General features: G+C 43.8%; 1 protein-coding gene across 2 annotated transcripts; it reads left to right on the forward strand.

The window, feature by feature from the left end:
- The first annotated feature begins 5,252 nt into the window (after window positions 1-5,252).
- KLHL31 (kelch like family member 31) lies at window positions 5,253-25,023 on the forward strand. 2 transcript variants are annotated; one of them, XM_019985767.2, is made up of 3 exons: window positions 5,253-5,458; window positions 17,550-18,750; window positions 20,463-25,023. In XM_019985767.2, exons 2-3 carry the CDS (start codon window positions 17,579-17,581, stop codon window positions 21,193-21,195), a joined length of 1,905 nt encoding a protein of 634 aa, XP_019841326.2. In that variant the 5' UTR covers window positions 5,253-5,458; window positions 17,550-17,578; the 3' UTR covers window positions 21,196-25,023. The 2 variants fall into 2 exon arrangements, with proteins under 2 accessions (XP_019841326.2, XP_019841325.2); XM_019985766.2 differs by having other exon boundaries at window positions 5,255-5,458; window positions 17,546-18,750.
- Window positions 25,024-27,510: the final 2,487 nt, after the last annotated feature.

Below are 27,510 nucleotides of genomic sequence, written 5' to 3' on the forward strand. Positions count from 1 at the left end.
TGTGGACACATTAGACAGACCTACCTCCATCGAAGTCAAGGTCAGCAGCATGGCCCCTGGAGCCTGACCATGTGGTTCACATCATGGCTCCACCCATCACCAGCCACGTGCTCTGGAAGGGAAACTGAAGCTGCTGCGGGAACACAGAAGTTGAGCTGAAGGTTCAAGAGAGGATTTTTTGAGGAAGTGATATTTAAGCCACAAGGCAAAGGATGAGTTAGGAATTGTTAGGCAAAGGTGAGGAAGAGATCACTCGGGCAGTTGGAACAGCAAGTATGGAAAGCCAAGGCAGAAGATGAGTATGGAATATTGGGGGCCCTTGAAGAGGGTTTTGAATGAAGGGATCACAGAGGTGGACACTGTGGGACCAGGTGGCTGAGAGGCAAACCAAGGTTTGCAAAGTGGTTTGCAAACCACTACAAACCAAGAAGGAGTTGAGACTTTCTCCTAAGAAAATGGAAAGCTGTGAGATTTTCTGTAGGGCAGTCACATGATCAGATGTGAAGAGATCACTTTGACTGTACTGTGCAGAGGATGGATTGGAGGGAAGCAAGAGTGGATACAGTAAAGTCATTTTGGGGGGATTTCACGATGGTCCAGGTGAGAGGTGCTGATGGCTTGGACCAGAATGGCAGCAGTGAGAAGAAATTATAGATACGTAGCACAAGGACATGGCAATCAATCAGATGTGGAGATGCGGGCACGGGGTGGTGAGGAAGAGGTCATGTATGAGCCCAGATTTACCATTTAAGGAAGTGGACGAGGGGTGGCTTATTCACTACCAAAGAGAATATTGTAAGAGGAACCTATTTGGAGGGAAAGGATGACTCCAGTCTTGGAAAGATATTCTTAGATATCTGTGGATATCTAAGAATGCATGAGCTTGTCTTCCAGTTTTGAGGCTGAAAAGAGAGTCCAGGACAGACCAGAAGGACTGTAATCTTCAAGAGCTGAGCAGAAGACCTTCCGTGAGGAAAAGAGGATAAGAAGAAACAGCCAGAGCAATTTGAGGAAAACCAAAACCAATGGGAAAAGGGCGTTTTTAGTAGGAGCAATTGGTCAGCTGTGTGGAATCATTCTGAAAGGTCAAACACTGGCAAATGTCCAAAAAAAACCCAGTGACCCAGGGTTATTTACAACCTTGGCAAGTCACTTGGTAGAGGGCAAACAGGGAGGCTTGGTTGGATACAGTTAAGGGGAAATGGAAAGCAACAGGAGACAGGCAGCGCGCCTGAGAAATGTGCCTGTGAGGACGTGGAAGGAAATGTGGCTTTAACTGCAGGGAAAAACAGACTAAATGGAAAGTTTTGTTTGCCGTTGTTGTTTTTTAATAGAGAAAGCGTCTGTACCATTCAATGGTGGTAGAAATTAGCTGCAGATACGGAGGGTGGGGTTCCCAAACAGGTGGTTGCGGCAGTGGTCCAAAGCTGGGTTTAGGAGGAGGGCTGCTCCACGTCATTTGCTTATTTATTCTTGGCTGCGCTGGGTCTCCATCGCTGTGCTTGTTTTCTCTACTTGCTCCTCTCTAGTTGTGGTGTTCAGGCTTCTCACTGTGGTGGTTTCTCTTGTTGCGGAGCACAGGGTCTAGGGTGGGTGGGCTTCAGTAGTTTGGGGGCACAGTAGTTGTGGGACACAGGCTTCACTGCCTCGAGGCATGTGGTATCTTCCTGGATCAGAAATCAAACCTGTGTCTCCTGCGTTGGCAGGCAGATTCTTTACTACTAAGCCTTCAGGGAAGTCCGGGCTGTTACAACTTAATGAAGAAACATCAGGAACTTTTTCCAGAGGATCTGAAGATATGATACTGAAATACTGAGTTCTGATGAAATGGCTTCTATTGTCTTTTAACAAACCCTTTCCTTTCAGATGCTGAGTAACCAAGCATTCCAAATCCATGCTATTCAAAGCGTGGCCCTGAGACCAGCAGCATCAGCGTTACCTGTGAGCTAGTTAGAGAGGCAGAATCTTGGGCCTCACTTCAGACATCCCTTAACCAGAATGAGTGTTTAAAAATGTTCTCAGGAGTCCCGTATCCGCTAAAATTTGAGAAACAGCATTCTAAATGACTTCCTATTAAATCTAAGAGTTGAGAACTGACTAAAGGGTCAGAGCTGTAATCTACAGCAGACACATATACTTTAAGGACCATGCCTTTTTGTCCAATGGTTCTTTCAGCTATACAAGTTTTTTTAAAAGACACACTTGTTTTAGCTACAGAATCCCTATGAATTTCTAAAAGAGACAAATAGGATAAGGAAAAAGCAAAGTATCACAACACTTTCCAGCTTTGTATTTTGCTGTGTTGTCAGTACTATTTTTTAAGGTAATCATTTATTTATTTATAACAGTGGATTTTTTTTTTTTTGAGAGATCTTAGCTTCCTGACCAGAGATTGAACCTGCGCCAGCTGCAGTCGAAGTGCAGAGTCTTAACTACTGGGCCACCATGTACGTCCAGTGTTTGGTTTTGTTTTTTTTTAATAAACTCTAGTTTATTGAGTATCTACTATATGCAGCGTCTTGGTTCTGGGATGGCAGTAATTAACAAGAAAAATTCCCTGCCCTTAGGATTTCATATCCATCCTCACTCAGCTCAGTTTTGTGGCCTGCCATTATAATACTCCTTGGCATACACCCTCCACTCTCGTCCCCTAACTTCTTTGCACTCATTCAGTGTCTAATTATCCATTCATTTATTCACCTAGTCAATTAATAAACAATTACTCATCAGCCAATATGTGCCAAGCACTGTTACAGGCACTTGGGACTCATCAGAAGAAGACCCTTGGTCTCCTGGTGCTCACATTTGAGACGGCCTGTGGTACAGGGTCCAGAGGAGAGGTTGGTGAAGGAGAGATGGGCACCAGCAATGGAAACAAGTAAACTACCCACCTTGCAATACCCCTTCTCCGGTTAAGTCCAGCTCACTGATTTTTCTGCAGTTGAAGTTGGGTTAAGAAAAGCATACATGCAGACTGACAGGTCTCAGACCCACAGTCACCGCCACTGACCTCAGTGGGGCCTTCTATCCTGCCAGGCAATCCCAACCCACGTTCCATCACCAGCACCATCTACTCTACCCCAGTCTTTGCTGATAACTCACCTAATATTTTCTATCTCTTTCTAAACCTCTAAAGTCTATAAAGGTTAAAGTCCCCAAATGCCAGAGCATTCTTTCCCATGCGAATCTCATCATGAACATCTTTTTGTCATAATAGACTTCAATACATAAGCTCCCATTGCTTTAAAAATAAAGATTAAATGTCCTAATATACACAAGGACTCCTTTTTCATCCACATACAGGCTCCTTTTTCACCCACATTCTATGCCCCGCATTTCTAGCATACAAACCACAGCAGAAGTTGATTCCTGGCACATGTAGTTACTCTGTAAATGTTTTTAAATCAAAGTGTCTTAGATTTCCCATTTCTGCCATTGATTTCTTCCACTTGGGTTCATACCGCTATGTAAAATAATAGTCTATTGAAAGGATGACCTCAGTGTTGTTCCAGTAGAACTGAAATGAACAGTATTGAACCCTCGAAAACAGTGTTGGCTCCAACACCTACCTCTTAGAGGCTCTTGCCATTCAGTTCAGTTCAGTTCAGTCGCTCAGTCGTGTCTGACTCTTTGTGACCCCATGAATCGCAGCACACCAGGCCTCCCTGTCCATCACCATCTCCCGGAGTTCACTCAGACTCACGTCCATCAAGTCAGTGATGCCATCAAGCCATCTTATCCTCTGTCGTCCCCTTCTCCTCCTGCCCCCAATCCCTCCCAGCATCAGAGTCTTTTCCAATGAGTCAACTCTTCGCATCAGGTGGCCAAAGTACTGGAGTTTCAGCTTTAGCATCATTCCTTCCAAAGAAATCCCAGGGCTGATCTCCTTTAGAATGGACTGGTTGGATCTCCTTGCAGTCCAAGGGACTCTCAAGAGCCTTCTCCAACACCACAGTTCAAAAGCATCAATTCTTCGGTGCTCAGCTTTCTTCACAGTCCAACTCTCACATCCATACATGACCACTGGAAAAACCATAGCCTTGACTAGACGGACCTTTGTTGGCAAAGTAATGTCTCTGCTTTTCAACATGCTATCTAGGTTGGTCATAACTTTCCTTCCAAGGAGTAAGCATCTTTTAATTTCATGGCTGCAGTCACCATCTGCAGTGATTTTGGAGCCCCAAAAAATAAAGTCTGACACTGTTTCCCCATCTATTTCCCATGAAGTGATGGGACCAGATGCCATGATAGAGGCTCTTGCCATTATAACATCATTATCATAAATACTGATATAAGGCTCATTTTTTTTATCACAGCAGGAATAGAGTTGAGTACTTTGGTCTTTTGTTGGAAGTTCTACCCACTGGTAGAACTTTTGATATTTGATATTTGATATTAACTTTTGATATCTTAAAACCACAAAATTTTTAATTAAGGCCCCTTGCTGCCCAACAGCGCCCAGGACACTTGCACCCAGGATTCCCACTCCTCCTGAGTCCTCTCTTGGTTCTTCTTTTCTGCAGATGGTCCCAACACGCCCAGCTTCCTTCCAGCCCCCTCCTTCAGGATACAGAACTTCTCAGCGAGCCACAGCAGCAAAGCAATGCTGAACTCACGATCTGACTAATCAAGAATAATTAGAACATTTATTTTCCATGATCTATTTTTCTATTATTGCAGCCTACTATCAGGGTAACTTTTTTAGCAGCTATTTCACACTCCCAGAGCCTATTTAAAGCTTGTGGTCAGTTATGACCCTCTCTGTTTCTCCCCCCACAGGAAGCACTGCCAAAGTATTTCCCCAAGCTCTGGGTGTGCTGGGGTGCGTGTTCATCTCAGGCTTCCCTGGGGACCACCGGAGAGTCGGGACTGTGAATCTCACCCCGTGGAACTGTGACTCCAATGATGATGGTGCCATGTGCGAGCTACCAGAAGCTCCTCTTCTAAAGAACAGTCTATTTATAAGCCCAGTCTTCTCAAAGGACCTGAGCTGACCAGGCTATTTACCTTTCCAGAAGCTCATTTTATCCACGACATTCCCTTTCTCTGACCAAGTCCACACACACTCTAATCTGCTTCTGACAATTAAATATCTACCTAATTAATTTTCTCTCCTCACTCTCAGGTTATGGGGGCTTGACTATTTTTTGTTTTTCAATAAGTGGGGAGATCAAGAAACCCAAACCCTCTCCACCAGCCAGAGGCTCCGCCCTCTGCCCCGAGGTGGCCTGAAATTGAAGCCAGAGAGGGAGCGGAGGGCAGAGCACAGGCTCGTCGCCGCAGCCGCGGGGCGGTGAAGGGTCACTCTAAGCACTGCTGCTGCTGGACGCGTCAGGTGGCTGCTGGGGGCTCCGCACCGGGTCTTCCTCCGCCCTCTCGCCACAGATTGCTTCTCAAAAGGAGTTTGCAGCTGAAACTTCAGCATCGCAAGTCTCGGGGACGCCCCTCACACAGGAGGGTAAGGCGCTGGGGCCCCAGTCTCCAAATCCGGGGGGTGAATGACAGAGGGTGGGAGGGGGGTGTCTGTGTGTTCGCGGTGGTAGTGATTTTATAGACAACGATCTCCTCTCCGTCATATCCTCCAGTCCTGAAGCCGTGAGCTAGAAAACATTTTCTTGAAATCTAAGGAATGTGAGGAGGAAGTATAGTTATAGAAAGGCGTGAAAGTAAAGTGACAATTACTAACACTCATTTTAAGTCTCTAATGCTAATGTAGGTTTTTCTTTTTCTGTGTTAGAGAGGAGGGAGGGGAAATAAACCTCTGAGGTTTTGTTCTTAAAGTTTAGAAGTTCATCTTCATTTTTATCAGGAACATCAGGAGCATTTAGTATCTGATAAGTTTAGATAAAATATAATCTGTTGTGTTGAAATCAGTACCAACAAATCAGACAGCTCTTTGAATTCCCAGAAACAGAGCCTATTGACAAAATGTCTTCTGCAAAAAAAGAACAGCGTTTAATTTAACTTTAAAACAAGTTTTTGTTCCGGATGTGCACCTGTGGCAATACTGACCTGTGTTTTATGCTAGAAATCATTTTGGAAGTGGAACAGTAAAATGGAAACCTCCCCTAAAGCTGGACTTCGCTTAAAATGGCAAGAGGCAGAGGGCTGCTGTTTCTATTCCCGGAGTCAAGCTGCCGGGCGGACACACGCGGTGGCTGGAATGTGCTGGGGCCGGGGCAGGCGCAGCTGCCACCCCCTTGGCAAGAAGGCCCTCTGGGATCCCAGCTCGGTCTGGCAGGAGAGTGACAGGGACACTTGGACACACAAGGCTGCCCAGGCCGCACCGGGCAGAGGCCTCCCAGGAGGCGGGGTGGAGGGCGGAAGGAAAGAACACGTTCTTACTTATGAAGTGACGGTCCCACTCTGCAATCGTTTCTAGGAGTTTTCATCTGAAATCTGTTTCAGGCCATGAGGGACGAGTGTGATCCTGCCACGTGGGCTTGCCCCTCGTAAAAGAGGGTAGAATTACGTTAGCATTTCTTGGCAGCCTTACTTCAGTCCAGTGGTTGCAGATCTATTAGATTGGCCAAAAAGATGTTATGGAAAAACCTGAACGAACTTTTTGGTCAACCCAATATTTGGGGTTATGGACCTTTTTCTGAACCTATGAAAGCTCTGGGCCCACTTAGAGAAAAATACACATGAACACATATGCAGAATATGTTTTCATAATATTCCAGAAATTTTCATGCAATTCCTGGACTCCTGAAACCCAACCCAATAAAGGGTTGCCTGATATAATTCAGTACAGCCAGGTAATTTCAGATACAAACCAGTTTTTAGTATAAGTTTGTCCCAAGTATAGCCTGGGATATACTTAAATTCTAAAAGATGATTAGTGGTTTCTCTGAAATTCAAATTTATCTAGAAATCTTCTATTTTTATTTGCTAAAGTTGGCAACTCAGACCCAAATGCATGATCCCGGGGTGAAGAATCCCTTATCTCTGTTGGTTTATCCATAGTTAATCATGAGTTGATACTACCAGTCTAAAAGGCCATACTGAAGGGGGGTCAGGGAGAAGAAGTGATACAGATCAGACTTTGACAATTCTAACAGCAAAGACCAGCTGTTTATTCTTAACTCTGTAAAATTTTAGAACTGAAAGGTATATAGCTCCTCATTTGACAGATGATTAAACTGAAATCTTAAAAAATTGAGTGTTTTGCCACAGATCATTCAGATGGCTACAGCAACATTAACACCAAAACCCAATTCTCAGTTCTATGATGACCAGATCATTATTCTTACAAACCAGATTTCCAACCTCACTTCTCACAACCTTAACATACACACACCAAAGACTAGAAACAATAAAGAGCTATTTTACTAAAATTTTCAACAAAATCAAGGCCAAAAATCTTAGCACAGAGTCCTTACATTGTGTATGCAGATTTAACCGAAGGTAGCTTTAGGTATAGAGTCTGTACACTTTATAGATAGACAGGTCTCTAGCTAAGTTGATCCATAAGAGATTGGCAATATTTGTCTTTAAGCAAAAGTTGATAACTTTCTATTCAACCTAACACTTAAAAGGAAGTGTTTGATTCTCTGGTCAACAAATCCACGCAAGATCTCCTTGAACCTACTTTTGCTTTTGGCTCACCCAAACTACTAGAATCTCATAGCTTCACTGCCCCTAATAAGATAAAGAAACTCACAGGCTCTGACCGTCTCTAAACAAATCTGTCTCCCATTGAGAAGGGCAGCTTCAGGGCTTCAGTCTGGAGCCAGAAAGAACCATTTCATGATCTCCATATCTACCCTTTGAAATTATAAACTTGAGTTCCACCTCATTCAGTCTCTATCTGCTCATGCTGGAAGGAGCTAACCTTTTAACCTATGAAAGATTACAAGCTGCCCTGGAGGTAAGGGTAATATAAGGGGGTCAGGGTTCAATCTGGATTTGGATCTTTGCTCCACTACGAATTATGTACCCAGTGTGTGAACTTGGATATGTCTTTTAAATTCTCTCAGAATATTAATTTCCTCATTTGTAAAGTGAACATAATATCACCTGCCTTTTTGGAATTTGCATGATGCTTAAATTTATAAAAATAGAATCATGTATTTACCTGGGCACAGAACACAGTGGTCCTCAACGTTTGCTAGCTCTATAAATATTATCAATATTTTAGGTAGAAATAAAGGTAATGGTTTCCATTGAATACAGAGTCTAGATTCATGCTTGATGATTTATATTTAGGAGTTAATTATTCACATACTTAAAATTTTCAAAGACAAAAGAGCATAGCAAATTTGACAGCTCATGTAACTGCCCACTCATTGATCACACGCTGAATACGTGATCCTATTGTCAGAAATGATAGAAGTGCTGAGAGCAGTGGCGGGCAGTGGGAGGAGAGCGTGGCCTTATGTTGCCTTTTGCCCACTTTCTAACGGGCAGCTCTTCTAGGGCACCTGGGAGGTTGCTCTGGGAGACAGTGGATGTAGCAGAGGGGGAAGGAGGCTGTGGGCTTCAAGACCAGAGGAGAATTCTCCGGGTTCCCTCCACAGAATGAAAGCATGGCTCGGTTGCGAGCCTTCTGCAGCCTTCCGCACCCTGCACCTCTTTTACTCAAAAAGGGAAGGGACAGAAGGGGACCGGCAGTGCCTCCTAACAGCTGCTCATCCCGTTACACAAGCTTGCTGCCAGGGCTGGACCTGCTCCGTCTAGTGTGTCCTGCTACGGCAGGGCCACTCCCGGTCCCAGGGTGCTGGGAAAGTGCTTCCATCCCAAGGGGATGACTCATTAGAACCCCACAGTGGGGAGGGAGAACCCAGCCCTTTGTGCTTCAGAGAAAAACAGAGAAATAGTCTTGAAAGTGTCCCAGCTGCAGGCTGCTCAGCTAGGCTGACCATGCAGACCCCATGCAGACTGACTGTGACCCCCATCAGAGCCCCCACCCCCGCCGGGACCCATGGCAACAGCTACCAAGCTGGGGGGTTCCCTGACCACCAGCCACAAAGCACTCACTCGTCAAAAAAAGAAAAACGCCTTGAAAACAACAAGTAGAATGCTCATCCAACTTTGAGTTGATATAATAAGAATGGAAGGCTTTCCAAACTGTAACTCAATGCCTGGGTTATAGTCTGGATCATATAAGGATGTATACAGGCAACTAACTCACTGGCGTAACCTCTGTGTCTCCCTTGCAGCCACATTTTGGTATCATCTGTGGCCATCATTTGTGATCATTTACAATATGACCCATATTGGGTCATTATGGGTGCATAATGAACATTTGTATGATTGTAAAAACTCATACACACACACACACACACAGATACACACACATATTAGCTTCCCTGGCGGCTCAGATGGTAAAGAATCTGCCTGCCAATGCAGTAGACGTGGGTTTGATCCCTGGATTGGGAAGATCTTCTGGAAAAGGAAATGGCTACCCACTCCAGTACTCTTGACTGGAGAATCCCATGGACAGAGGGGCCTGGCAAGCTCTGGTCCGTGGGATCACAAAGAGTAGACACTACTGAGCAACTAAGACTTTCACACATAACTGAAAGATCCACCGAGGGTTCCGGTGCATTGTTTTGACTACATGTTCACATATAACCTTGGGACTGAGTAGTACATGTCTATGGACATTCTGTGTTTTTCTAATCTCCCTCCATAAGCCCACACCATCAGCCCAGCAACCCAGCACCACGACCAGATGAGTGAATAGCAGTGAATTAAACTGTTCCCCTTTCCTTCCATTCATGACCCAGGCTGCCTGCTTATAACTTCTTTCCTTTAAGGCTGCCTTTGCTTTTCATTTAAGTGTGATTGTAGAACAATGCTGGGTGTGTTAGTCACGTGGCGTGGTGAGAGTGTGTGTGTGTTTGTCCCTAGCGTGCCATGTCAGAGAGGCCTCGGTGTGAGGGGCCTGGAGGGTCATTGAAGGCTTCCCAGGGCGCCTGCGGAGAACAGAGCCTCTGAGTCTTGCCTCCCCATCAGGAGGGAGCTGGTCGAACCTGCAGCAGGGACCGGAGCACCCTGCAGCCGCCCTACTGTTCTTACCCTAAACTGAGAACGGCTGTGGCAGGGCCCTGTCTCCCTGGGAGACACCAGAGGAAAAGCATTGCCTAGGATGTGGGAGGCGGTGACCATCTTCGCAGCCGAGAGGACATCATCAGGACCTAGCCCAGCTTCCAAGGAGTGAGCCTGGACCCCAGGCTCCTCGGAGGCATCTGCAGTGTTGCTGAAGGAACTCAGCCCCAACCAAGTACACCTGGGCAGGTGCCCGGACAGCTTTATCTCTGAGGTGCAGACCTTGGAACAGAATGCAACGGCAGCTCTCGTAAAGAAAGACTGGATGTATGAGCATATCTGGGGAAATACAGCCACCAGGAAGGGGTCTGCAGGCTCTGATTTCAAAATTGTTAGATGGTCCCCTGCTAAAGAAGCCTTTACAAAGTGCTTTTGAGGACTCTAAAAAGCCTCTCTTATTTAAGATATATATATGTATTTAAAATATATTTATTAAGAACATTCAGTTCAGTTCAGTCGCTCAGTCATGTCCGACTCTTTGCGACCCCATGAATCACAGCACGCCAGGCCTCCCTGTCCATCACCAACTCCTGGAGTTCACTCAGACTCACGTCCATCAAGTCAGTGATGCCATCCAGCCATCTCATCCTCTGTCGTCCCCTTCTCCTCCTGCCCCCAATCCCTCCCAGCATCAGAGTCTTTTCCAGTGAGTCAACTCTTCGCATCAGGTGGCCAAAGTACTGGAGTTTCAGCTTTAGCATCAGTCCTTCCAAAGAAATCCCAGGGCTGATCTCCTTCAGAATGGACTGGTTGGATCTCCTTGCAGTCCAAGGGACTCTCAAGAGCCTTCTCCAACACCACAGTTCAAAAGCATCAATTCTTCAGTGCTCAGCTTTCTTCACAGTCCAACTTTCACATCCATACATGACCACTGGAAAAACCATAGCCTTGACTAGACGGACCTTTGTTGGCAAAGTAATGTCTCTGCTTTTCAATATGCTGTCTAGGTTGGTCATAACTTTTCTTCCAAGGAGTAAGCGTCTTTTAATTTCATGGCTGCAATCACCATCTGCAGTGATTTTGGAGCCCCCCAAAAATAAAGTCTGTCACTGTTTCCACTGTTTCTCCATCTATTTCCCATGAAGTGATGGGACTGGATGCCATGATCTTTGTTTTCTAAATGTTGAGTTTTAAGCCAACTTTTTCACTCTCCTCTTTCACCTTCATCAAGAGGCTTTTTAGTTCCTCTTCACTTTCTGCCATAAGGGTGGTGTCATCTGCATATCTGAGGTTACTGATATTTCTCCCGGCAATCTTGATTCCAGCTTGTGCTTCTTCCAGCCCAGCATTTCTCATGATGTACTCTGCATAGAAATTAAATAAGCAGGGTGACAATATACAGCCTTGACGTACTCCTTTTCCTATTTGGAACCAGTCTGTTGTTCTAAAAGACCTTTTAGAACTAACACCCAAAAAAGATATCCTTTTCATTATAGGGGACTGGAATGCAAAAGTAGGAAGTCAAGAAACACCTGGAGTAACAGGCAAATTTGGCCTTGGAATACGGAATGAAGCAGGGCAAAGACTAATAGAGTTTTGCGAAGAAAATGCACTGGTCATAGCAAACACCCTCTTCCAACAACACAAGAGAAGACTCTACACATGGACATCACCAGATGGTCAACACCAAAATCAGATTGATTATATTCTTTGCAGCCAAAGATGGAGAAGCTCTATACAGTCAACAAAAACAAGACCAGGAGCTGACTGTGGCTCAGATCATGAACTCCTTATTGCCAAATTAAGAACATTAAGATTAAATAAATTAATGGTGTTAAAATATTATTTGAATATTAATATATCATAATAATACATTAAAAAATATATGTCCCACGGTGGCAACTCTGTTAGAAATTTGTATGTGAGTCATAGGAGGACACTGATAAAAACAAAACAAAAACCACGCATATCTGGGAGAAACCATGCATATCCTGGATCATCTATCAGACCAGCTGATGTCTCACCCAGTAGGGTCCTGGGAAAATGGGACAAAGGCAAGAGGATTCAGATGGAGGGTTGAGAGGTCTCCAAGGGAACGCCAAGGGCAACAGGAAGCGGGAAGGCCAGACTATGGAGGAAAGAGAAGGTGGTAACAGGAAGCAAGAGCAGGAAGCCACGGCGGAAACGTGACGGAGTGCACTAGGGCCTCAGTGTGTTCTCTCCTTCCTGGAGGTTTCTTTGTCCTTCCCAGTCGTGTACCAGCTTCTCAGGTTCAAACCCTTCCTGGCACCCAGCATCCTTTCTGTGTTGGTCTGGTGTTACCTGCCCTCCTGTCTCCATCACTCCAGCCGTCTCGGTCTGCACAACCCTCTCTGCTTCCACAGGGGCATTTCCTCTGCTTTAAAGCCCTTGTTCCCCTCCACCCACCCGCATACCTACTCCTCTTAAAAAGCTTTCAGTACTAGAACCAGCAAGATTCTTGTTATCTATAAACTTTCCCATCCTAACTGTACCACAACAAAACAATTCCTTTCATCTGAATTCTAAGGTCCAGGCTCATAGATCCAACCTGTTCCATATAATCCGTGTTTTTGTTTGTTTGTTTTGGGGTTTTTTGTTTTGTTTTGCTTTTTTTTTTTTTTTTTTTTGCCACACCATGCGGCATATGAGATCTTAGTTCCCCAACCAGGGATGGAAGTGGTGCCCCCTGCCACAGAAGTGGGTAGTCTTAACCAGGGGACCTCCAGGGAAGTCACCCATATATTAGTTCTTTTGTTTACATAATCTGTGTCCCTAGTTTTCTAAACTTCCAGGGTTACCCTTATTCATAGCAACGTAAAGATAACCTGTTCTTCAGCCTATATCATTGCATGAATTCCAGTTCTCTCCCTGGCATTTTCAAAGATCCCTTAGAAATGTCTACTGTTCCAGAAATCTTCTCCTAATCCCCTGATTACCTCTCCATAGTGCAGCTGCTCTCTCTGATGGGCTTCACCTCAAAGCTTAAACAGGTCACTTCCTTTATTCCTCTAAACACAAATAACAGGGGCTGTTTGTTTTAATGACAACAATTGAAATTTTTTCAACATTGACTTTTTGCAAGATACCCTATTAAATGCTGTATAGATGCTTCCTCACTAAGCTTTCATGGGCCACGCTACAGGCAAGCACCATTGTTATCTTTCCTTTAGAGGTAAGTCCGTGCAGACTCTGAGAGGTCAGTAATCTATGAAAAGTCACACGTCAGATAAGTAGGCAAGCTGGTATTTACATCATATTGTCATTATCATTCAGTTTGAAATACGATCCAATCTCCCTTGTGATTTCTTCTTTGACTCATGGATTATTTAGAAGCGTATTATTTGAGTTCCCTGATGTCCTCCAAAACAAAGACTGATGAGTAGTTATAAGCCCTACATCTACACGAGTGAAAAACTGCCCGTAGGGATTCCTCCAGGAGAAACAGACAGGGCTTCTTGCGAAGACACATGTGTGCTCCCGGTGGTGGAAACTGCTTTTGTTATTCCGCAGGTACTCTGCTGCGCTTCCCTACTCTCTTGCTGGCATCCCATACTTGCCCTTGTCTGTCTGTTTAACATGAATTGCACATTGTATCGCTCCCTCACTCCCAGCACAGTGCCGCCCACACCCTGATAACTGCTTGCTGAACAAAATTTTTTAAATTTTCCCCAGAAAAATCCAATAACGGGTCACTCGCCACATAAGTCAAATGCATGTGAAGACTAAAATGATGGGGGGTTGAAAATCTATTTCACAGGTAAGGAAGCATGTGGCTTTGCTCACAAGGAAGAATGAAGAAGGACACACGTGCTCCAGTCTTGTAAACAAATACAAATGTGAACATGACAATCAGAGCTTAATGAGGAAGACAAAAGGCCCGGCAAAGAGACAGACACCCTGTTTCTTCCCTACTTGCTTCTCTCCTTCCACATGGAAAAGAACAAGAACAAACACAATAGAAAGGTTATAGAGTTCTTCAAACATCTATTCCAGTAGTAATTAAATTGAAAACATTCAAGGGGGACTCAAAGCTAAGTGTCACCCCTCAGTGAGACTTAAAATACACACACACCATCCTTCAAAAGTGATAGAATACCTAAACACCTAAATGCCCATCAACACAAGAATAACTCAACAAATTTTATATATCCTTGCTGTGGGAGTCTTTGCAGCTATTAGGGAGAATAAGATAAATTTATGTATGTGCTGTTACGGAAAGAAGTACATGAGTACATCCCAGTGAAGAAAGCAAATTGCCGAATAATAGAGCACAAACTTGTTTTGGGCTTCCCCGGGTGGTACTGGTGGTAAAGAACCCGCCTGCCAATGCAGGAGACATAAGAGCCTCGGGTTTGATTCCTGGGTCAGGGAGATCCCCTAATGAGGGCATGGCCGCCCACTCCAGGATTCTAGCCTGGAGAATCCCATGGACAGAGGAGCCTGGCGGGCCACAGTCCACAGAGTTGCACAGAGTTGAGATAACTTGTCTCACAGTGGTATGCTGGAGCTTATAAGAACCAATGTATATTTTCAGGAATTTAGCAAACTGGTTGTTGACAGCTTAAAACCAACCACAAGTGTATTTATATCAAGGGAATCGTTTAGTTGCTCAGTCGTATCCGACTGTTTGCAACCCCATGGACTGTAGCCTGCCAGGCTCCTCTGTCCCTGAAATTTCCCGTGCAAGAACACTGGAGTGGGTTGCCATTTCCTACTCCAGTGGATCTTTCTGACCCAGAGATCGAGCCCACATCTCCTGCATTTCCTGCATTGGCACGTGGATTCTTTACCACGGAGCCACAGGGAAGCCCTGAAAGATCTATGGATATCTATATGCATGAGCATATACGTTCTGGAATGATATACAGCAAACTGCTAACTGTTGAATTACACATACTGATTTTATTATTTTTGGTGAGAAACATGATTTTTTTCTTTTAAAATTAATTTTATCGGAGTATAGTTGCTTTACAATGTTGTGTACCATACAGCAAAGTGAGTCACACATGCATATATCCCTTTGAGACTTCCTTCCCATCCAGCCACCACAGGGCTTTAAGTAGAGTTCCCTGTGCTATACACTGTGTTCTCATTGGTTATCTATCTTATACGTAGTATCAATGGCATATGTGTGTCAATTCCAATCTCCCAATCCCTCCCAACCACTCCTTTTCCCCTTGGTGTCCATGTATTTATCCTCTACATCTATGTCTCTATCTCTGCTTTGCAAATAAGATCATCGATACCATTTTTCTAGATTCCACATACATCCATTAATATACAACGTTTTTCTCTTTCTGACTTACATCACTCTGTATAATACTCTCTAGGTCCCTTCACATGATTTTGACATTTTAAAAATGAAAAACAAATGGATGGACCTACAGAGTATGATACTAAGTAAGAAAAAAGCTAATATCATATGATATCGCTTATATGTGGAATCTAAAAAAATGCAAATGAACTAATTTATAAAACAGAAATAGACCCACAGACAGAAAACAAACTACCGTTACCAAAAGGAGAAACAGGATGGGGTGGGGAAGGGATAAGTTAGGAGTTTGGTCTACATTTAATACTAGAGCTGTTCATAGCTCTAAATATACAGCTAAACCCACACTCCCTATAGGTTTAGAAGTTGGTTCAAATATTTATGATATTGATAATATGAAATGGTTACTGTCCTTCATACATCAGCATCCATGTAAATATATTTCTAAGATGCATATTGGTAGATTTGGAACTTTAGTGTCAAAGCATAAATTTTTTTTTGATAGTCTGCTAATTATTATTCAAAAGTCTGTATCAATTATCCTCCCATCAACACCATCTGATATTCTTCGTATTTTAAGATATTTTAACCATTTGATAAGCAAAATTTGACCACAAAAAATAAAAATGCTCTCTGTATTTCAGTTGACAGTTCCCTGATTATTGTTAGTTTAGCTTTTTTAAAAAATATTAACTCTGTATTTTATTTTTTGTGAACAACTAGTTACCCAGTCATAGTCTTCATCCATTTTCTAGTTGGGTTACCTTTTACTTCTTTTTTTGTTGTCGTTTATATAACATTTTTATTGATGTTCCTTAGCAACCACTTTCTATTACAAAGATTCCTTTGTTAACCTTTTACCTATTAATTGTAGGAGCTCTTTAACTACCATGTTAGGGGATTCCCTGATAGCCCAGAGCTTTCACTGCTGGGGCCTAGGTTTGATCTCTGATTAGGGAACTAAGATCCTACAAGCTGTGAGGTGTGGCCAAAAAATAAAAATAAATAAAAATAGACACCGTATTAACTTTACTTTGGCACCCCACTCCAGTACTCTTGCCTGGAAAATCCTATGGATGGACGAGCCTGGTGGGCTGCAGTCCATGGGGTCTCTAAGAGTCAGACACGACTGAGCTACTTCACTTTACTTTTCACTTTCCTGCACTGGAGAAGGCAATGGCAACCCACTCCAGTGTTCTTTCCTGGAGAATCCCAGGGACAGGGGAGCCTGGTGGGCTGCCATCTATGGGGTTGCACAGAGTCGGACATGACTGAAGCGACTTAGCAGCAGCAGCAACCTTTTATCTGTCAAAAATGTTACAAACATTTGTCTTCACAGTCTGTTGCTTGTCTTTTAAATAGCTGATGTTGTTTTATAGATATAAGTTTTCACTTTTTTTAATATTCAGAGTTCAGTCTTTCCCTGTATGCTTCTGGATTTTATGTTATGCTTAAGTATCTTTCTGATGCTAAGGTTTTTTTTTTTTTTAACTATTTTGTTCTTGTTTTTGTAAGTTTGTGTGTGTATATGCATCCTTTAGATATTTAATTCAACTGGAAATTATTTTAGTGACTATGCAGAGTAGGAAGTACTTGAACATCATTACAAGTTCTTATCCACTGATTATTAGCCATGTGTATTCTAATATATATTCAGACATCTACATTTAACATGAATTCCTGAGTTTTAGTATTATAGTATTTCATTGAGAAAAACTTCAGAGTAGTTATAATTTGGGCTTCCCTGGTGGCCCCCTGGGTTGGGAAGATCCCCTGGAGGAGGCCATGGCAACCCACTCCAGGATTCTTGCCTGGAGAATCGCCACGGACAGAGGAGCCCGGCACGCTACAGTCCTGGGATCGCAGAGTCAGACACGACTGAGCAACTGAGCACAGTTCTAATTTACTTCTTCCTGAGTGCAAGCTCAGTCCTTGAAATGATGTTTAGCTTATTCCATAATTATTGGGCAGCTAGATCAGAGAATATTTGGCCATTTCTGCTGTATAAAATTTGTCCATATAGCTACTGAGAGGTCTCATTTGATAACATAAATCTTTCTAGCATTGTCTGCAATGATTGATGCTTAAGTCAACTGTCAATAAGATGTGGATCTAGTTCAATGTCTTTAAATCTTTTTTTGAGACAATGTACATTGTGCCGTTAAAAAACTACTATCTTACAAAGGAAAAGAGAAGTTTCTCTGGGTAGTATTTTGAAGTCCAGAGCACAATGAAAACCAAGTCTTTTTTTTTTCCTAGCAAGTTCTTGCCTGTGACAGTGTGTTTGCCAACATGGCCCCCAAAAAGAAGACGGTCAGGAAGAACAAAGCTGACGTCAATGAGATGACCATCATTGTGGAAGACAGTCCCCTCAACAAGCTCAACGCTCTGAATGGGCTCCTGGAAGGAGGCAACGGCCTTAGCTGCATTTCTTCTGAACTGACAGATGCTTCTTATGGCCCCAACCTCTTGGAAGGTTTGAGTAAAATGAGGCAGGAGGGCTTCCTTTGTGACTTAGTCATCAGCACAAAAACCAAATCCTTTGATGTTCACAAGTCAGTGATGGCTTCGTGCAGTGAGTACTTTTACAACATCCTAAAAAAAGACCCCTCAACCCAAAGGGTAGATCTCAATGACATCGCACCGCTGGGCCTGGCCACAGTCATTGCATACGCCTACACCGGAAAGCTCACTCTCTCCCTGTATACCATAGGAAGCATTATTTCTGCTGCTGTTTATCTTCAGATCCACACCCTTGTCAAGATGTGCAGTGATTTTCTGATACAAGAGATGAGCGTTGAGAATTGCATGTACATTGCTAACATCGCCGAAACATACTCCCTGAGAAACGCAAAGGCAGCCGCCCAGAAATTTATCCGGGATAACTTCCTTGAATTTGCAGAGACAGATCATTTTATGAAACTTACCTTTGAGCAAATTAATGAACTTCTTATAGATGATGATTTACAGTTGCCTTCTGAAATAGTAGCATTCCAGATTGCAATGAAATGGTTAGAATTTGACCAAAAGAGAGTGAAATACGCTGCCGATCTTTTGAGCAATATTCGCTTTGGTACCATCTCTGCACAAGACCTGGTCAATTATGTTCAGTCAGTACCGAGAATGATGCAAGATGCTGACTGTCACAAGCTTCTTGTAGATGCTATGAACTACCACCTCCTTCCCTATCATCAGAACACGTTACAGTCTAGACGCACGAGAATCCGAGGGGGCTGTCGTGTGCTTGTCACTGTGGGCGGCCGTCCAGGCCTTACAGAGAAGTCCCTTAGTAGAGATGTCTTGTATAGAGACCCTGAAATCGGATGGAGCAAACTTACAGAGATGCCAGCCAAGAGTTTTAATCAGTGTGTGGCTGTGATGGATGGATTTCTTTATGTGGCTGGTGGGGAAGACCAGAACGATGCAAGAAATCAAGCCAAGCATGCAGTCAGCAATTTCTGCAGGTACAGACTCTTTTATTAGAAATAGAAATGGTTCAATATCATGAGGGAATTGCCCTGACATAAAAGGAAGCTAATCATGTCTATTAGCTTAGGTTACTGGCTCAGTAAATCAATAATAATAACGCCACAATACACATATATAAAACTTCACATTTTATAGAGTGCACTCACATAGATTCTGCACTAGAAATTTCTGAATATGCCAGTGAAGCAAGCCAGGAAGAGTCTGATGATTCTGATTTTACATGTGAGAAATCTGACACCCAGAGAAGTGATGCTGCTAGTAAGTGGAATTCACATGTTCTCATTTCTGGTCAGGGTGCTCTTCATGATACCGTGCCTTTTTGAAAGGAACTGGGTGCAAAGTAAGAAGATTAAAAGGATGTAAAATTTCTTTTAAGTGGATTGTTACCGATGACTGTCAGATTCATAACTGGCTTGTTACTGATGACTGTCAGATTCATAACTGGCAACTAGGTTGAGATTATTAAAAATGTGACAGCTAATTAATTTAAATTAATTTAAAACATTTCTTTAAAGACTAAATACCATCAATATCTTTGATGCATGTAGAGAGCAAAAGCATAACGAATCCTGCAGAAAGTGAAATTTACATGCATGTTATTTTTGTATATTTATAATAAAAAATGAAACCTACATACACATGAAATGTTCAGAAAGCAGTGCTTCTATTGGGGTAGTGGTTCAAAGCCAAACATACCTAATGAACAAGAGTTGAAACTTCATCTAGTAATCATAAAAAATATTCTTTACTATTTTATTATATGCACGTGTCATTTAAATTAAACACTTAATGATTTTTAGCCTTGATAGCCATGGTTAAGTCTTGACTTGGAGGTGAAATGAGACAAACATGAATGAACATCAAACAAAGTCAGTTCTGTGTTTACAATGCTTGGAACTACGGAAATAGGAAAGTATTAGTTTCCTATGGGTGCTTCTTTTCCTCCAGCTGATAACTGTTGGTACTCCACCTTTTGCGGTATTGACTTCAATGCTGATGGTATAGTAATTGTAACGTTGAACACTGAAAAAAGTGTATACCTACGCTAAAAAAATCGGACCTATTATTAATAATGAGTGCTAGAAATTAGAAAAGCATCCACAGTTTAGCTTTGTTGATGCGCTGAGACATGAGTTCTACTGTTCTCATGCTAAACAGAGGATAGAAGACTCAGTGACTAGCTTTACGGTGCCAGTGGCCAGGAGAGGTGTGTGAACAAGAAGGGATTTGTGAGAAAAGAAGAAACAAACCCAGTTAGTCAACCCCTACCTTGATTAAGCTGTGAGGATGAGCTGGAGGGGCTGGTGTCTGAGGATACGTGGAATTGGCTTTCATGCGGCCGCGTTTCCTTTCCCCTTCTCTCATTCCACACATTCCGGCTTCACCTCCCCCCCTCCATATTTGAATACGGAGGAAAGGGGGCCGGAGGTCATCTCAGCGGGGCGGTTGTGGCTGGTTTTACACGCGGGAGGGGCGGGAGTCACCCTCGCCGGCCCTGCCTTTCCTAAGGGCCACACTTTGTTACTGGATCAGAGAGGATCAGCAGCCTCCATCCCGGCAAGGAGTTGCTCTGGGTCCCCCGGCTCCTCGCACGGACGGGCTGGTGTCTACCCCTCACCCACCCCCAGCCCCGCCCCCGCCCCGGGTACTTCCCGCCAGGCTGTCACGCTTGCTCTGCCACTTCCAGATACGACCCCCGCTTCAACACGTGGATCCACCTGGCCAACATGACCCAGAGGCGCACGCACTTCAGCCTGAGCGTGTTCAACGGGCTCCTGTACGCAGTGGGCGGCCGCAACGCCGAGGGCAGCCTGGCCTCGCTCGAGTGCTACGTGCCCTCGGCCAACCAGTGGCTGCCCAAAGCGCCCCTGGAGGTGGCGCGCTGCTGCCACGCCAGTGCGGTGGCCGAGGGCCGCGTGCTGGTGACCGGCGGCTACATCGGCGGCGCCTACTCGCGCTCCGTGTGCGCCTACGACCCGGCGCGCGACGCGTGGCAGGAGCGGCCGGCGCTGGGCACGCCGCGCGGCTGGCACTGCGCGGTGGCGCTGGGCGAGCGCGTGTTCGTGATGGGCGGCAGCCAGCTGGGGCCGCGCGGCGAGCGCGTGGACGTGCTGACCGTGGAGAGCTTCTGCCCGGCCTCTGGCCAGTGGAGCTACGCGGCGCCGCTGCCGGTGGGCGTGAGCACGGCGGGCGCCTCGGTGCTGCACGGCCGCGCCTACCTGCTGGGCGGCTGGAACGAGGGCGAGAGGAAGTACAAGAAGTGCATCCAGTGCTTCAACCCCGAGCTCAACGAGTGGACGGAGGACGACGAGCTGCCCGAGGCCACCGTGGGCGTCTCGTGCTGCGCCCTGGCCATGCCCAACCCCGTGACCCGGGAGTCGCGCGCCAGCTCCGTGTCCTCGGTGCCGGTCAGCATCTGAGCCCGGGGCGCCGCGGGAAGAGAGAGCGGCCGGCGCGGCGAAGCGTGAGCTGGGGGAGAGGAAAGGAAAATATCTAACATTTACTACGGGGCAGTCTTTTCAGATCCATCGAGGTACCCGTCTCGGGGGTTTGCAGTTGCTGGTGGGGCATCATCTACCTCTCTGTCGATTTTTTTTTTTTTTTTTTCCTTAAGCAAAAGTCAGGGCCGGAGCCAACAGAGACAAGAAGCTGTTGATTTCAGCGGCCACTGGGTGGCAGGCAGCACTCGCGGTGCGCACTTCATCGCCGCATCCTTTTTAAACTAGAGCGGTTACACCCACCTTGGAGATGGTGCTTCCGCATTTTAGTAACACAGGAAGCTTATGTGAGTAAAAGATCTCTCGTACAAAAGTTGATTGTCCTCTTTTTTTTTTTCTTTAGGAAATTAAAAATATTCTTTATAGACTTTATTTTAAAATGGAAATCCGTCTGCGTCCATAAGAACTCAAGATTTAATTCTATGTGTCAATGCAATTTCTTTTCCTATGCGTGCCTGAGTAAAAGATTTTTAAAGGCATCCCAGGAGAAAAATCACAAAGCTTAAGATGAGAGCGCGACTGGAAAGTAACAGGGACTCCATCCAGGGGCTGCCAGGTTGATGCCTTTGGCTTAAGAGTGATTCCCTCCTCCATGCCTCAGGCCCTCCAGAGTATTTCCTATCATAAAATCCTACTCTCAGAGAAGAAACTGACATCAGTCATTTCATTTCTAGCGTAAATTTAGATCATTTTTCTGTTTCTCCTGGAAGTATTAGCACTTTACTTTGCTTCCCTGTTAAAGGGATTGCAAATATTGATATTATTAATATAATTGCTAATCTAAAAACCACCCCAAGATGGTTAAAGGCAACCTTGACCTTCATGTAGGACCCCAGAAGAACAGCAAATAAAAGTCTGTCCTTAAGGATCATTAACTTAAAGCATACACAGCCCAAAGGTTATGGAGCCAGTAACAATAATTTGATTTCTTCCACTCTTAGATGAGTGAGAATGAAGGAAATGTTTAGAATTCCTGGATTTGGCACAAGTGGGATGAATGGATTTTCCTGTTGGTAAATCCTATTGCTTACCATTTCATATCAATCCTGATTTCTTAATTAAAAATCTAACACATTCATTTCCCATTGAAATGTTAATATATGCCCATTTGATCACATATGTTTAAAATTTCATCTGTTGCAAATTAGCTTTACAAATGAAACTATATCCACTGCATATCACTTTTTTATTATGTTTGCCAAGTTTGGGAGCAAAGGAATGATGGTAGTAAATGATACATATTTTCCTTTCTTATAATTTATCCTTTTGTTCTTTGATAGTTCGTTTTGGAGGGGAAGGGCTTATCAATTATGGGTTACGTGCAAATGGATTTTGAAAAAATAAGATAAAGTATCTAAATGGTGAAACATGAATATCTATGATGGTATAACTGGGTTTCCATGAACCCCCTCCTCTTCCACCTTGTGTAGATAGGTTATGGCTAGAGTTACAATATTTATATTTAAAATATTTTATTCGAACTGTGAAAAGTGGTTCATATAGTACATTTTGTGGAACAATTTTATATCATTGCCCCTGAGAGGAAGTTCAGTCTCTGAGTGTTTAATGGTAATACTTGGGTAAAGGCTAAAACACCATAGGTTGAGAATAAGACATTATTAATATAAAAACACTGGGCTGTTTCCTCTCCCCATGCAGGGCAGTACAGAGCAGACCTGCTCCTTGATTCTTTACTGTCCCAGTCTGAAAAATAAAGCGTGTGAGAAGCCAGTGCATGGAGCGGTTACATCACTGAGCTCTTAAGTCCCAATGTGCAACGCATAGATAGACTTTTGTCCTTGCAGCACTACTGGTAAAGTTAACTTTGATTTGTAATAAATTATTTTGGCCACAACTTACAAAGCCAATGTGAGGGTGACTGTAATATTGTTTCGTTTGCTGTGATATATTCGCATACAATTGAGAAACCTACAGCGCATCGTTAATTTTGAGAGAGAAAAGTGATGTATTGTGGGTTACCGGCCATAAGTGGGCAAACAGACATAATTTCTTGGATGTGTCTCCCACCGAGATCCTAGAAACATCGTGAAGTGGGGGGCCTAAGATGTGAATGGAATACAACCAATCAATTAAAGTATTTTATCATGAAAGAATGAGAAAAGATGCTGAAACTAGAAGATTTTTCATCCATCAGAGCTTGATAAAATATGATGTGCAAAAATTCGGTAGTGACTTTCTAGAAGAGAGCCTGGGTTAGAATGGACAGATTGTTTGAGATGACCGTTTAATGTATTTTCTACACTGGTTGCTTGAAGACTCAGAATACAAATATCTGCGCTAACCAGATTCCTGGGTATATTGCTGTTGTTTCGTCTGCTCCAACAGTTAGGTCAATAAACAAAAAACTAATAGAAATTTGAAATTCCAGAATTTCTTACATATCAAATTAGTAGGGAGCAAGGAACATAAGAGTTAATGAAAGTTTTACATCTTAGAACATCCTGCGTGGACAATCAAAAGCCATGAAAGTGTATAGCATCAAAATGATGTCTGTAACCTTCCATGTGTAAGGGAAACACACTCTTTAAGCCAACTACTGAAGCAGGTGTTCCTAGAAAACTTGACAATTTCTCCATGTTTTCCAACTGGAAAATTACTTAATTTTCATTATGTTTTAAACTTAGAATCAATCACACTTTCAGGCCTTTAGGATCCAACCCTGTTCCTGTTTTTATTTTTCTGAAAGCAAAGGACTTATTATTTTTGTAATACCAGAGTCCTCTGATGAAATAAAAGCATTAGTTCAATGTATCAGAGAAATAGCAGGCCACCCAGCAGCTGAAATAATAAAATTCAAGCTCTCTTTTTTGGAATGGGCCAGAGATCTGATGTGAAGGTTTCCAGGATACCAGACTGTAGTCTGTCCATTTTTAGTTAGACTTTTGGTACCAGATTGTTATCCCTGATGTACCAGTTGCTTTCAGCGGCGTTGGATGGGTTTTATTTTTGCTTCCTATGTTGTACGAATGGTTATGAATAGGAGGTCAGTGATGGTGCAGATGAATATAATTCTAAACCAGGCTTAGATGGTAGTGGAGTGTTATGAATGAGGAGGTATAATTGAGGTAAGAAGCATGTGAGAACGTACTGACTGGCTCTATGACTTAAGGCAGAGCAGCATTATAATAAGTGTATTTTACAAATGTGCGTGTAGTTAAAGTTTGCCTGGAAATATGTAAGTGTTAAGAGGTCCATCTTTTGCTGGTTACCCTGGCCAAATATCTTCCAAATTCATCCAAGTTATTAGATAAAAGAAACTAATATCACTTCACTTATTTTTCTTCCAGAGTTACAAAGAAATGAGTTTATGCCATCTACTCTGAATGAGTCTTCTCTGAATAAACTAGAATTCCCAGCCCAGCCACTGATGAGTATATTCTCCAGCACAAAAATAATTCAAAGGAATTATTTTTCAATACATGCTTTTTAAAAACTGCAGACTGGTTTCCTAAACACTCCTCCATCATAATTATGAGAAGATTCTAAAACTAACAATTTTACCCTTCACCACATTGAGAAAGTAAAGATCATTTAAATGCCCCTCTCAGGGAACCAGAAATAAAATACTTGTCTTGAATACTCCTTAAAAATCTTTGTGTTTATTCATCAAATTTTGGCCCAAAATTTCTTTGTTTGCTTAAAACATTCTTGTACTGTATAAGGAACAACAAACTAAAAGGTATATCCTGTTTATAATCTCCTCACTATCAATAAAGCTGTATTCAACAAGCACTTTGTCAGTGATCAGATGTGGGCAGCTTTGAAGTGTTCTTTCTGTGATAGTTGGGTGTTGGTTTCTTTTTTACTTCTTCTTCTTCTTTATTTTGTTTTCATGATGACTCACCTCAACGAAACACAACAAAAAAGGAAGCCACAAATCATTTAAAAAGCTGTTCCAATAACCTGAAGACTAGTGAAAAACAAAAAGGGATAAAGCATTGCTAATGACTTGCTTTGTAACTCAGACAGGAGCCCAGGTCTGTCTGTCAGTCCTGACCGTGCATAAGTCATAGATGAAGTGTGGTTTCTCATCTTGGTTCCGCCCTGACCACAGCCAGCCCGGAACAGACTCGGATTCATCATCATTTGCAAGGAAACCACCGCTTAGGAAATGAAATCATGTTGCTGTCAGACCAGCCTCACAGCCTGTCCCTTCCACCTCACCATCCAAACGAGCAAATGACGTGTAACCAACACGAGGTGTTCAACCTTTGATCTGAGTTAGCAGTAAAGGTTTTTTTCTTTTACTCGTGGACCATTTTTTTAAGTCCTTCTTGATTTTCTTTTTTACAATATTGCTTCTGTTTTTTGTTTTGGTTTTTGGCTCCGGCCTTGGGATCTCAGCTCCCCAACCAAGTATGGAATCCATACCCCCTACATTGGAAGGCACTTAACCAGTGGACCACTGGGGATGTCCTAGTAGTAAAATATTGAAACTCAGTTGAGGCCATCTTAGTCATTTCTAGAAAATTCTAAATGGCAGAAATAACTTTTTCTTAAGCTTCCCCAAGTCTCATGACCAGGTACAGAGACTAGTTAGTGGTGGTGGTTTTGTCGCTAAGTCATGTCCTACTCTTGCAGCCCATGGACTGTAACCCGCCAGGCTCCTCTGTCCATGGAATTTCCCAGACAAGGATACTGGAGTGGGTTGTCATACCCTCTTCCAGGGCATCTTCCCAACCCAGGGATGGAACCTTCGTCTCCCACATTGCAGGTGGATTTTTTTTTTTTTTACCAGCTAGCCACCAGGGATTGGGCCCCAAACAGAAACAGGTGGCATTCCCAATCGTGAGCATCCCAGCCAAGGGCCCCAGAGTTTCCTCGCGTTTTCTTTGAGCCCCCAGAGCTCCAAGTTTCTCTGCAGGTTAGCCCTCCTCTCCCCTGACGTTCATATACCATCTATCCAAATCATAATACACAGGAAGTTATTTCATGAAATTACGCCTTTGTGTGTCAAAGAAATAACCATTTAGCACACAGTGTGCTTGGCAAACGAAGTAGAAAGACTAGGGGGGAAAAGATACTCAGACCTTCCCCTCTGCTTTCCTCCCTTCAAAGCGGTACAGAGAAGAGCAGTAGGAGGTCCATTTCACAAACGGGCCTTTAGGGAGAGAGGGATCCAACCAGTGGCCCCTGGGAACACCCTGCCCAGCCCTTTTGCCGGCTTATGAACCTGGGTGGAACGTGCATTATTCCTCATGCCGGCACCAACCTTCTACCCAGTTTCAGACCAAATCTGCTCTTTAGGGAGTGGTACAGAGGAGAAAGCACTTTTCCTGAACCTTTGGACAGAAACAGTACCCTCAGATTAGCCTAAAGATCCTATGCAATTTCTTTCCTTATCCCTTTCAGAGCAAAGCCTTATAAAGTAAGTCAGGCTGACTCATAACTGATCTTCCATCTGGACTTTGCCTTGATATTCAGAAGTGATCGCAGTCTTCAAAAAGAAGACCCTTGTTAATTACCATTATTCATTTAGCCCAGAAGGGATGATGTGCCAAAAAGGAAGAAGCATGGCTCTGATCATAGTAACAAACATTTCTCCCACTGCCTCCCCATACCGGCCAGCAACACGGACCCAGAGGAGGGAAGAGTCCAGTGATACGAATAGAGAACTTACCCCCGCCTTTCTGACCATCTTTGCTTTGCGTTCACGTTTAGGTTATCATCAGAGGCTGCACATTCGGAAAGCCTTTCCATCTTGGGGATATCTTTGCTCCTCAACAAGATCAGGGGGCACACTGAGCAGGGTGAATGTTTGGTGGGCTAGGGATGGAAGTGGTTTATGTCAATTGCATCTATGTCACTTCGGCTAGAAGTAGGCACGTGGCCCTCCTGGATGCTCAGGAGCTGGGGAAAGAGGCTTCAGGCAGCCTGGGAGGGAAAAAGAAAAGCTTTCCCAGAGTGTTGTCTCTACACGATGAAGGATTACCCTTTGGAAACCATAGCTCTCATCTCCCACCCCGGCTGTCCAGGAAACAAGGAGCTTCCCAGTGCCCCTCTCTCTGTGCTCACGGGGCAGCATGTGCTCCGTCCACCCGCTTCCAGGCTCACAGGTCTTGCACTCAGCCCCCTCCTTAGATCTTGCTTCTTCCCTTCTGAAGACAAGCGCAGACAGCTCTTGCAGCCTTTTCTCAATTCGGGGCTCTTATGGGTCTCCAGCATACATTTAATGGGTTCTGTAAGCCTCGGGTATTTGCATAAAGCTGGTGCCAA

Source organism: Bos indicus, chromosome 23 (assembly GCF_029378745.1).
Source record: "Bos indicus isolate NIAB-ARS_2022 breed Sahiwal x Tharparkar chromosome 23, NIAB-ARS_B.indTharparkar_mat_pri_1.0, whole genome shotgun sequence".
Taxonomy (NCBI): domain Eukaryota; kingdom Metazoa; phylum Chordata; class Mammalia; order Artiodactyla; family Bovidae; genus Bos; species Bos indicus.

Excerpts from the sequence above, each read along its gene's own strand:
- KLHL31 (XM_019985767.2), top strand. The coding sequence starts at position 17,579 with ATGGCCCCCAAAAAGAAGACGGTCAGGAAGAACAAAGCTGACGTCAAT. Across the intron at positions 18,751-20,462 it reads GCAGTCAGCAATTTCTGCAG|ATACGACCCCCGCTTCAACA; the intron begins GTACAGACTCTT and ends TGCCACTTCCAG.